This window comes from Orbicella franksi, chromosome 10, assembly GCF_964199315.1.
Source record: "Orbicella franksi chromosome 10, jaOrbFran1.1, whole genome shotgun sequence".
NCBI lineage: Eukaryota > Metazoa > Cnidaria > Anthozoa > Scleractinia > Merulinidae > Orbicella > Orbicella franksi.
Genome location: NC_138154.1, coordinates 16,315,706 through 16,328,143, shown reverse-complemented (window position 1 = coordinate 16,328,143; position 12,438 = coordinate 16,315,706). Strand labels below are relative to the sequence as shown.

General features: G+C 39.4%; 2 protein-coding genes across 2 annotated transcripts; both read right to left on the bottom strand.

Moving 5' to 3' along the window:
- Positions 1-3,309: 3,309 nt before the first annotated feature.
- Positions 3,310-5,001, bottom strand: LOC145500396 (uncharacterized). The gene has a single exon (XM_081479915.1). The coding sequence runs from the start codon at positions 4,610-4,612 to the stop codon at positions 3,773-3,775; it is 840 nt and encodes a 279-aa protein (XP_081336041.1). The 5' UTR covers positions 4,613-5,001; the 3' UTR covers positions 3,310-3,772.
- Positions 5,002-10,288: 5,287 nt separating this feature from the next.
- On the bottom strand, positions 10,289-12,172 carry LOC145500003 (uncharacterized). The gene is made up of 4 exons (XM_081479516.1): positions 11,995-12,172; positions 11,653-11,913; positions 11,282-11,453; positions 10,289-11,133 (listed from the first exon to the last, which is right to left on the bottom strand). Exons 1-4 carry the CDS (start codon positions 12,152-12,154, stop codon positions 10,977-10,979), a joined length of 750 nt encoding a protein of 249 aa, XP_081335642.1. The 5' UTR covers positions 12,155-12,172; the 3' UTR covers positions 10,289-10,976.
- Between the last annotated feature and the right edge of the window lie 266 nt (positions 12,173-12,438).

Here is a 12,438-nt window from a genome sequence, read left to right as displayed (position 1 = left end):
AAAATTTGAGAGGAATTCTTACATTGAGATTTTTGAGATCAAAATTGCACTTAAGGAGAAATTTGCCACCACATTTTTCTAACATGGTAACAGGGATATGCGTCCAGTTCGCGGAAGGGTAACCGTTATCAAGTCTTCGGATCCAGGTCGCTTTGAGAGCGTTGTTTATTGCATCAAAATCAGGCATTCCAAGACCTCCTTTTGCTCTCGGTCCAATCATTGTGGTTTGCTTTATCTTTGGGGTTTTCTTGTGCCATACGAATTGGGATATAACTTTATTAACATTTTGAATGAAATTAGATGTGACAGGGAGGACAGCGGTGTTATAAATAAGTTTGGAAAGGGCTAGTGCTTTTAGGATGACAATACGGCCATGTAGAGTTAAGTTCCTAGGGTACCACAGGTTAAGTAGGGAAGTCATTGAAGACAATTTCTGTTGAAAGTTCTTTTGAAAGGTAGCCTCTTCATCATAGGAGAAGTGTATACCGAGCGCAAGTATGGGATCTTTTGGCCATGTTATGTCTAGAGGTTCCTCCAAGTTGTTTTTGTTTGCGCCCAGCCACATGCCCTCTGTTTTACTTTTGTTTACTTCGAGACCTGAGCAGTTTTGAAAGGCATTGAGCAGTTGGAATAAATTTTGGGCAGATATACTATCGGAAACAAAAACAGTGGTATCGTCTGCGTATTATGAAATTTTGAATTCTTTTCCGTAAATATTGATTCCTTGGATACCTGCATTAGACCTTATTGCGTTAGCAAGAATTTCGGCGCAGAGCACAAACAGGGAGCCAGAAAGTGGGCACCCTTGGCGAACACCTCTTTGTAGATTAAAGAAAGCGGAGGCGTAACCATTATTTGTTACACAGCTTGAACAGTCAGCGTAAAAGGTTCGAATCCACTGTTGTAACTGAGGACCGAAATTTAAAGCCTCCAAGGTCTTAAAAAGGAAGTTCCAGTCAACGGTGTCGAAGGCTTTTTTAAAGTCAATAAAAATCGCCATGCCGGGAATGTTTTCCAGCTCAGTTATCTTCATGATGTCATTGATGAGTCTAATATTCTGTCCTATGTAGCAGCCCTTGACATAGCCAGTTTGGTCTTCATTTATTAATTTGGGAAGGACTTTAGCGATTCTGTGAGCTATTGATTTTGTTGCTATTTTATAATCAACATTAAGTAACGTTAATGGTCTCCAATTTTCTAAATACAGCCGGTTCTTTTGTTTTTTTGGTATGACCTTTATTATACCTTGTCTTTGAGTGATATTTAGTTTTCCTAATTTATGGGCGTAATTAAAACTTTCTACCATTTCTTCGCCGAGTAGATGTCAGAAGTGCAAATAAAACTCAACCGAGGGGCCATCACTGCCTGGGCATTTGTTTTTGGCACACTGTTTGAGGACATTGAAACACTCGCTTTTAGATAAAAGCTGTTCAAGCTCATGCAGGTCGTGCTCTTCTAACTTAACCAGGTTAGGGTCTTGTAGGAAGGCATTATGTGTGTCACTATTGCAGGGGGCCTTTGCATACAAATTTTCATAAAATGCTCTTTGCATTTCTAAAATCTCATTTTCACAGGTAGTTTCCCTTTCTTCGTCTGTTTTAAGTCTAGTTATATGTGTTTTTGTGAATCTCCTTTTTTCGAGATTTAAAAAGTATTTGGTGTTTTTCTCCCCTTGTTCATGCCAACGTATTCTGCTTCTAATATTGCTCCTTCAGTTTTATATTCAGCAATCTGGTTGAGTTGGGCTCTTAATTGGTAAAGCTTCGCAATGTTTTCTTTTGATCTATTTGATTGCAGTAAGGTCATCATGTCGTCAATTTCTTTTTGAAGGTCGCGTTCCTTATTTCTTTTTATTCTATTTTTCCTTTTTGAATATTGGATGCAAAATCCTCTTATCTCCATTTTGAGCATGTCCCAGTACAGGCCTTTGTCAGCGAGATAGCTGTGTTTATTTTTGTATTCGGGTATTTTGCTTTTGAGCTCATTAATGAAGTTTGCGTCTTTTAACAACGAGTTGTTAATTTTCCAAAACCCGGGTCCCCGTTTAGCATATTCTTTGGATTGTAAAGTAAAAGCGATAGCGCTGTGATCGGATATTGTGGGGTTGATGATGTTTATATCAATGGCAGACGGCAATTCTTTCGAAACAAGCCAGTAATCCAAACGACATTGCACTTTCAAGGAATTATCGCACCATGTGTATTGTTTTTTGTTGGGATGTTGATCTCTCCAAATGTCTTGAAGTTTGAATCATCCGACTAAGCCTTCAATCTCATCAATGACTTTTTGTTTCTTTTGAACCGGAGCTCCACCTGTTTTATCTATAGGTGCTAATGAGCAATTCAAGTCGCCTCCTAAAATGATTTGTGAATCTGCATACGGTAAAAGAATGTTGTCAAGGTTACGAAAAAACGCTGTCTGAGCGGTAATGTCATTTGGCGCGTAAATATTGCTTAGCAAGAAGGACGATTCAAACATGTTGGTTTTTAGCAACAGATACCGACCTTTCTTGTCAGCGATGGCGCTTTCGATTTCAAAATCTAAATTTGGCTTGAACAATACCATCACACCTTTTGAATGCGTGGTACCGTGGCTATAATAAATTTTCCCTCCCCATTCAGCTTTCCATATTTCTTCGACACTTTTGGATGAATAGGTTTCTTGTAAAAAAGCGACGTCAAATTTTTGGTTATGAAGCCATCTGAACACCCGCCGCCTCTTTCTAGCTTGGTTTAAACCTCTTACATTCAAAGAACAAAAGGAGAGTCTAAAAGGAACAGTCATGGGTTTTTTGCAGCACAGATTCTATGTGATTCATTGAGAAAGATGCTAAATAGCGATTTTGAACTGTCAACAAACACGGCAAACACACTATAAACAATGAAATAAAATGCGAAATTAAAGTTAAACTATATAAACGGGGTGACTCGAACGTGGGGACTAAACATAACATGAAGAGAGCACATGCTGCTCGGTATTTAACTAGACCTCTGTAGGCAAACATTAGCGAGATCTACAAACTAACCTTTAAACTGGGCTTGGCTGAGCAAGGAACCCAGAGAAACAAGAGAAGAGAAAAAAATATATCTTACGTTAGCTCCGTTGGAAGGACTATAGCGATTCGGTTGGAGTGTATACTTGTCCATTGATGTACAGTTTGTCGAAGATGAGTTTTGCGTCTTGACCTCTCTTCTTTGCGTCTTTAAGAATCGGGACAAGTGCTTTTCTCTTGTCGACGATTTCTTTCGGGAAATCGCATGCCACAGCGAAATCAGTTCCTTTAAGATATTTTGCCCGAGATACAACAATGACTTCATGCAAGACGGGGAAGATATAAGAGAGTTGCTAAGACAGTGATTTTTTTCAAACTGATTTTAATTATTTCATCCTTAGACCTTGAACTTTTGCTGTATTTGATTTTTCACAAAGAAAATGGAAGAAAATGAACAATCAAATACTATGATATTGCATTGTAATTTGTGCTTGGCATTCATGTTGAATCATTAGAAACGATTTCCATCACGGCAATGAAATACCTGTTGTTCAGATTTCTAGAGAAAATTGTATCGTAAACGTAATTTATGTCTTAACAATAACAAATCGGTTAAAACTACTTTCATTTGTTTCCATAATTTCGTTTGAGCGATTCGTAACATAAACGATAAACATGATAATGGTTGTCTCTCAATAGTCAAAAATAGTCTTGAATTGAAGTTCATTTCTCTGTCTCATTCTGTTGGTTGTCAAGGATTTTCACAATTGATCCCATAAACTAGCACATCATGATGAGCTGCTGCGTTTGTGTTTGTTGCAACGAATCCAAAAAGGTTGCTACTTTCTCCCCTTGCTGTCTCACATCCTTTAGAGCCATTTTGAACTCTTTGTCGCTCTCATTATCAGGTGGTTTGCGTTTCGATGCTCGTTTCCCTTTCTTTGACGTTCGTCTCTTTTCAGCTGGAGTTTCTGGCACACTGGGGCTGGATGAAGTACTAATCTCGCCAGTATTATCACCAGATTCCGTAACAATTTCAGTGGCACTTTCGCCGCTGATTCCCGCTTCAGCTACATGATTGAAGGTTACTACATCGCGGCATCCAAGGATTTTATCGACCTCATTGTAGTAGACGGATTTCCTGAGGCTTCCTCCTGTTTGGTTTTTGTTCCAATCTTTTGCATTCTTGTATCGTTCTATGATATACTTCATTTTCCGAATGCATTTGTCGGCCGTCTTGTTGGTTCCGAGCGTTTTCGAAATCTTCTTGGCGATCCAAGCCCATGTTTTCCTTGACTCTCGACTTCCTAACTGTTTGTGTTTTTCAGCCCACAGTTGAACTAATAGCTTTTCCTCCTCTTTACCCCATCTATCCTGAGCCTTCTTGTTCTCGGCTGATGAAGATCTACTGCGTGAAGAAGTTGAGGTTGATGCTGGCATTGAGCTGTCTTCACTGAACTGAGGGGATTCTGGCAACGAGTCAGTGCTTGTGGTTGAAGGAGATAGGCTGGGATTTCCTCGATCATTAAACATGTAAGGGCCTGGCAAAGGATAGATCCATCCTGGTGGATATTGTGGAAATTTGTACGGGAAAAATTGGTCGCCCGCGCCGGGATTCATGTTGTTGCGAAATGAGAACGTGATTCATTTTACTGCGAAGTCTATCGCATAGAGACTCCGCTACATATCACCTGTCAAATCATTTCCGAATCAAAACACCCTCGCTTTTGTTTTCAAAGATTTGTCTCAATTTGGCCTGCTCCAGAGGTAGTTGACGGCATCTTTGAAGTTTGTCCGTCCGCGACCAAATTTTGTCCTTTGGAGAACAAACTGGTCGCACTTGGTTTTTCATTGTGATGACGGATTTTTGACATAAGTAAACAGTTTCGTCCTCTAGTGTGACTTGGCCCTGAATGTCTACCTGATTATTCTCACATCTTTGCTGTTTGGAGTTTTTATCCAGTGTACATCATCCAGAAATTGAACAAAAAACCTGTTCACTTTATCGTAATCCATAATCGTGCCTTTATCCATCCAAGATACTTTACAACACCATCATCATTCCCTTTGTACTCTACTTCAACCTGTGTCCCAATCATCCTTTCTCCTCTATATAATTTCCGTTTTGATGGTCGTTTGTCTAACCTCTCACTTATCGGGAGGTGTTTGTTCCATATGGGCCTCGCTTTCATTTAGCAAACTTTTGTTCCTCTCAAACTTAATTGAGAATTCATTTTCTTTTTTCTTTTCTTTTCCTTTGCATCTTGGTGGTTATTCTCGTAACTTATGTTAATGTTTTGTTCACTTGCGACAATTTTGACGTCATGTAACCTGTCTTCCATGTAAATATTCTTCATGAGCATTGCAATGTTAATACATCCTTCACCAATTGCCTGACGATTTAGGGACTCAACGGCTTTGCAAGTATTAGGTGTCACGTCCCACTCTTGATTATCTCGTAAAGTGTAGGCCTTACAAAACATTCTTAGAATTCTCTCCTGTCCACCACCTCACCCAATGTGTTGACTGAGACCAATGGGCATTGTTTTGTTGATTACAAGTAGCACCTAGATCAGGTGGTAAGAGATGTTTTGCCTCCGCTATATTCTTTGCACCACAAAGGACATCAAAAGCCAACTTGACGTCAGTTTGACTTGTAAGATCTTGTGTGGCATGTCCAGTGTAGCGAAAAGTTTTGTTCCTCTTTGCTTTTCACAAGAATATCACTTACTTGATTAACAGAAGTTTTCCAGTGCACAGTACATCCGCACAGAATTTTCTCGCATAGTTCTGCTCCGATACTTCTTTCAAAGCTGTTGTATTCTGCTTGATCAAAATCTACTATGATCTGCCTAAGAGTCTGCCCATTTTTAAACAATGGGTGTATTTTAGTCACGTGGGTAAACATTTCCTAAATAGCTATTGGGTAGGCACCACCGTCTGGTTTATTCAAAAGAACTCTCGCAACAGCATTAAACTCCATGGTAATTTCATTAAAAGCTACCATGTTAAGTAAATAAGGAAATCCATTGTTATTTGTGTATGTGATATGCACGTATAAATCTTTGGTGTTTCGCAGTACGTCTGTTTGATAGGGGGGCAAGAAAGAATGCAAAATTTCTCGAAGGCGAAGTCAGGTACTCTCGTCCTTCCATCTGGTACTTCCCCATTTTTTCATTCACTTTTGCTAAGAATTCCTGATCGATGGTTCCTTGCATGTCTTCATATTCTTTCCTGAACTCATCAAATTCAAGAACTTGAAGGAGTTGGACAATTCCTGGATGAATTTTTGTTCTGCTTTCCAATGCCAACTGCCTCCCCTTTCTAATTCGCTTTGGATTAGATGTGGCGGGGGCTTTTTCTGCTGGCAGAAATCCAAGTCCGTGGCCTTTCTGGAACCGTTTCATCATCAGAGTACGATCCTTTTTTATTGCATTGTGAATGTCATCTTAAACGGATTGTGAGATGACGTGAGGTGCTGGTTTCGCATGATTGAGGTCTCTTTCAGGTAGACACCCATTCCTTCTATCCATCTCCCGTCATCTGCGGCAGGCCACACAGGTAATTTGCACTGGGCAATTACCAGTTTCCTCAAGCTTGTGACTGGAAGTGTGATCCTTGCGTTTGTTTCTTCTTTGTTGGTTACTTACAGTGTATTGGCAACCTTCATGTCAGAACATACTTTCACCCCTTCGCAAAAGGCCCACTTGTCCCAAACTTCTGTGTTTTCCATATCGATCTGTAGGTGCAACTACTGTGTTGAGGTACCTCTCTTACCTCTCACATAAATTGGGGTCTTTGGCATGAGCCAAATCTCACTGCTTTCTTAATATCCTTGCAGTAATTAACATAATTTTCTTCGTTTTTGAAACCAGGATATTCATACACTCCTCTTTGTTTGAGTTCCAACCAACTTTTGGTGTCAAGTAATAATTCACGGATCTAAGGTAGGTAATGTTTGTTCCTGTTTGCAGATTTACATGTCCTCGGGGTTTTAGCATCTTTGCCTTTCTATGTTCAAATGCCTCTGGGTTCAATACAAGCAGATCGTGTGATTTTTCCAGGAAGGTTTTTCCTTTGTCTGTAACGGAGTACAATCTTGTAAAGTATCCAAAAGTGTAAACATTAAAAGATAATTTCACGAGACCTAGACGAATAAGTTGACTTAAGTGAATGGACCACCATTCATTTTTGATGGGTCAACCATTCATCCGTACTCCCTTTGGAATAACTTTGCGATGAATCGAAATATTCCTGAATGTCAGATGAGGAAATCCAGACGGGAAATAACTTTTTCTTTGCTAACTCCTTCTTTTGTTATTGGGAGTTTCCTAACCTCTTCCAATGCATTAAGAAGAAGAACTGCACTTTCTCACTTGACAGACACCCCTTTGTTCAATAAATAAGACGCTGGTCATCAATGCTTTCGTTAACAAGAATTATCCCATCTGATGAATTGATATTTCTACCAGTTCAACCAAATTCCTACACAAGCACTGTCATATTTCGCATGCAAGGTTAACGTGAGGGCTGTGAGTTCCAACTTCCTATGCTTCAGTTGTGACAAGGACCTGGAATTCTTTGTTTCTAAATTCGTTGTCCACCCTGCTCTTCATTTCACTGGAAATTTTTTCATGATATGCCTTCACATAATGTAACCCAGCCTTTTTCAACCCCTTGACAAAACACTCCACATCCACCTTAAAATCCATGTATACAAAAGCAATCATCTTGTATTGTGTTAAGCAACTCTTTTGCCAGATCATTCCACATGTCATCACCCTCTTTTTGGCGTACTTTTTGATAATTTTCAACATTCAGTTTCATATTCTTATTCACATTTCCTTTGATAAGTACAGGACATCGCAAATAATTGTTAGCTAGGCCTACCAACTGAGTGTCGTATAGAGTGGCAGTCAGAGCCATAATAGGGATGCCCTCAAATTCGTCCTTTAATGTTTGAAGACTATCGTAACATGACCTGAAGTTATAATTTCTATCAAACATTTTGTGAACTTCGTCAAGCACTGGCATTTTGATGAAAGATTTCATTTCCATTAGTTCCCTTTTAACTTTTGTGGCAAATAAGCTGGAAACTGAAAGCAAAGGCTTTTTCACCTGCTGTAGGTTAATAATAGTGGTATCATGTGCTTGCTGAACCGCCTGAATAGCATCCTTCCCAAACTACTTCAACAAAGAATGACTGAAACGAGCCAGATATACTGTCCATAGAACCTCTTCTTTCTTTTCAGGGTCACTCAATTCTGATATCTTTATCCATTTTCCATCTGTATTACATTCACTGCTATCCTCTTTTAAAGTATGGTCTGATTCAAGTACAGGTACCGTGTTTGCATCTATTTCCTGAAGTGATTTTTACAAGACTTCACAAAGTTCCTTGTCTTCTTCTTCATTTTCCGGACCAAGATGATCAAAATCTTGTGGATCAAAGGTGTTCTGTATTCGCAAATACGGAGGACAAATAAAAGACTAAACCAAGATGGCGGAACACTCTATATTCAACTGAACACGAGGACCTCGTGGGAGGCCAAATATGGAAAACAGATCACGTGACAAACAGGGAGCCCAACCGGGAAAACCTAACAAAAGAGATCTTGTGTTATCTTTTTTTTGTAATATCCATAATTAAAGGATACTCTACACTATATTTTGACTTTTGCTCAAAATGTAGCATATGCACTATAAAAACTTATGAGAGACAGAAAAAGCGGGAGAAATAAATTCTAACGACTGAAAACTGCACTAGAAAAGCAAAATTTTGCTCAATTCAAGGACCGGAAGTGAAACAGACGACTTTTCAGGCACGTGATCAATGACGTAGAAAGGAGAACTCGATTAACGCCATTGCTTGTTTCACAAAGGTTATAGTTGGCATGGAATCAGGGGATTCCTGTAGTTCGTCTGTTTCTTCTCAAGAACATTCTACAGAAGACACAACCTGGGAAAACTGTCAAGGAACGCAGCCGTATCTCTTTGAGCCTTACGACAGTGAGGCTAGCTCAGACACGGACTCCCCAAATGAGTCCGATGAAGAAGAATTCGAACGACTGCAAAACACAGACTGGTAAGAGATCAATCTACTTCTTGTGGCTAGTTCTCTTTACAACCCGTAATTTTGTAACTTGATTTTTTAAGTGAATAAATGAGCTCAAGATGACAACAAAGTTATCTTGTCGTGGTCTTTGTGATGGAATTGTTTTGCTTGTATTTTCGTGTGCAGATATCCACAATATCGATGTGTGAAATAATTCTCGGCTGGAATGTGTTTTTGCATTCATATGCACAGGTCAAGCTCTGGGTCATGAGCTAAAACCTTGATTGGAAATTTTAGGTGTAAGTGTGGAAGTTGCCAGAGACTAAATCGAGTTGTAGAGTGCATTTGTTGTGCCGAAATTGACTGCGTTGTAGCCAAAAACAATGAAGCTGTTGAGGCAGAAGGACTGGCCGAACCTCCCATTTGCATCACACAGCATCCAGGGTTCCACGCCGTTTGTTTGAATCGCTGGGTTCTACAGACAGCATGGTACCAGTACAAGCAACAATACCAAGATTCTTACGAAGGGCCATCTCACAAACAAAATAGACACATAGCGTACAGGCAGTTGGCGAGGTGATGCTGGGGTCTTTTGGGAAAGGAAGTGCGAGTGGTTCTGCCATCATGTGCTGTGTGTTGCATACGAGCACACTTCCCGCCTCCAGGGCTCGAAGAAGACTTCGTATTTGAAGGATTTCACTTTCCAGACGAGTAATTGTTTTAATACTGTGTAGTATTTCAATTGAGCTTCTAGTTGACCCTACTAGTCTGTTGGGGTTTTCCTTGAGATTATAACTGACGAAATAATCGCACTAGGGTGATTGGGTAAGATACTTTGAAGAACATATTTATATTGTGAAGGTGGTAAACATTCTAAGATCCTCATTTAATGTTTTATTTTCCATTTCACTTTGTGTCACTGAGTCAGTCTTCTAAGACTGATCGAAGATCCTTGCATTTATGAGATCAGTGGAGTATTACTAACAACAACAGGGACTGTGGAGGGGGAGGGGCTGGCAGGGCTATAGCCCTACCACTTTTATTGCTGGGATTTATTTTCTAGGGCTTCAGATGATCTGGATAAAATTTGGATTTTACTACTTGAAAGTAATATTGGCCAGATTTTTAAGCCCTACCACTTAAAAACGGTCTCTGCTGTTCCTGAACAACAACAACAGCAATACTCTTTATTTTCTTTCATGTTAGTATATAATTCTAATGAAATTAATTTTGACTTCAGTCTGACTATGGTTAGATTTCACTAATTATATGGCTGTTTGTTTAACAATATATTGCAATGTGAACAGTGAATTGATCAAAGTCATCATCATTCACCATCTTTATTCACTTATCACTATTCTTGATACTTTGACAGTGCTGATCCTAGCAGTATGCAGGACACCTGTCACATATGAACTCACTTTAATGACCTTGCTGTCCATGCGTTCTCATAGCTCAGTGGATAGAGCGTCCACACAGTCTTCGGGAGGTCATGGGCTTGATTCCTGGCGGGGAATCAGAATTTTTCTTTGTCCCATACTCGTGTGTTGTTGATCAATTCACCTTACACATTTCAAAACCTGAGCTTAAAATTCACCATCTTTATTTACTTATCAATATATTGCAATATAGCTTTTAAGGATGAGGACGATCCTGGTGAAGAAAGTCACTTCCTGAATCTTGATTTTAATGCATCGACTGCGGCCTGTTTGTCAGGGCGGCCATAATCTGATGATAGTGATCGGGGAGCATCAGCTCTCTCCAAAACAGAACTTTCAGTGCCTTGGAGAATTCGTACAACACTCTCTTTCAGGTTGGCAACATACCCTACGTGAAAAATGAAAGTAAGTGGGGTCTAACCATGCACATGTAATGTAAATATGTAAATGAAAAAATTGTAAATTTCAGTTTGCTAAATTCTTTAATTCTTTACTCACCATATGTACATTTCACTAAAATCTTCTTTACTGTATGCTCTCCTTTCTTGTACTTTGGGAAAGCAATGTTGAATCGTTCTCTGCCATCTTGCAGTGTTGCCTGCTCCCTGTCACTGTTTTCGTTGAAATGCATGATTGCAATCTGCAACCTAAAAAGATAGATATTTTTGCTTTTGTTTTACCTTCCATTCAATATGACATAAATTCAGAGAGGTTTTTTGGCAACCTGAAAAATGTCACATTTCTAACCAAGGTTAGTGTGCATTATGATGTTATGATATGCTCAAGTTTTCATACCTGCTTGTCATTCCATGGTGCGAAAAGGCCACCATTTTTGCAGCGAAGTGGTTGTAGACAGAATGGAAGGCCTCCAGAGAAGATGTAGCATGTTGTCCTGAAATTTGCTTTATATCTTTCAAGAGGGACCCCTTTGTCAGCAGCTCTGTGAGATTTTCATAGGGTGGTGTACCTGCAAAAAATAAATGATTTCACCTATAGTGATAAGCATCTAATCCCTTACAACTATCAAACATCATGATACATACCAAATAACTGTGTTCATGTAAAAGCATACTCCTGAATATGCATGTATATATGGGGGCTATTAATGAGACAGGCTTGTTGATATTGAGACTTGACGAAGTTTAAAGTTTTTTTTAACTATGTACCTGGCTTGAGCCATTTTTTCTTTCTTTCTCTCCCATGTAACCTTCCATGAGCACACTTAGGAAACGATGGATTTTCATGTCCAGAATGCCTGTTCATGAGGTGATTTGTTATGGACAGCCATTTTGTCTCCTTGAGATCAGGGTCATCATCATCTGTTGACGAGGCACACCAGAACATGTGGTTGACAATGCTCCTCTTCCATTTTTGAACCACAGCACAATTCTTTTTTTTAGCAAGGGCATCAATCTTCTTTCCAGTTCCTAAATAAAATTACAGTTACTAGTGGCTAAAAATTGTGCCAGTTGATTTTAATCCAAATTAAATTTCTTTCAAATATTCACCTTTTCCAACATGCCAACCATCCAACCTGTGCTTAACTCCACGCCATCTCTCCCTCATATGTTTTCTTATTTGCACATGCCTGTCTGTTATTAAGGTGTTAATGGACAATCCTTCACCAGTTAAGAATATGAGTGATCTTGCAAGCCCCTCTTTTTCCATAGCATCTGAATTTTTCACTTCGTTGCTCTAATGATAAGTATTAATTAAAATGCAGTATTACTTAGCACAAAAATACTTCTGTGAGCCCATTTTAAATTTAATCCAGTACAAACCTGTATCAACTGAGAATCTAGGATTTTATTTTGCTCAGCATCCGTAAGGGAGTAGGTTCCATACTTAGCTGAATGACCAGGGCTGTCACAGCGGCCATCACCTCCCACTATTAATTCCTGCCCTTCAGCTTTGATGCTGTTCAGCAGACTGGACTGTTGCTGTTGGTATGT

What these genes read in the sequence shown, in the direction of transcription:
- LOC145500003 (XM_081479516.1), bottom strand. Translation starts at nt 12,154, where the DNA reads ATGGAAAAAGAGGGGCTTGCAAGATCACTCATATTCTTAACTGGTGAA. An exon ending in TGGTTGGCATGTTGGAAAAG is followed by an intron (nt 11,914 to 11,994) that starts GTGAATATTTGA and finishes AATTTTATTTAG; the next exon opens with GAACTGGAAAGAAGATTGAT. An exon ending in GAAAAAATGGCTCAAGCCAG is followed by an intron (nt 11,454 to 11,652) that starts GTACATAGTTAA and finishes TATTTTTTGCAG; the next exon opens with GTACACCACCCTATGAAAAT.
- LOC145500396 (XM_081479915.1), bottom strand. Translation starts at nt 4,612, where the DNA reads ATGAATCCCGGCGCGGGCGACCAATTTTTCCCGTACAAATTTCCACAA.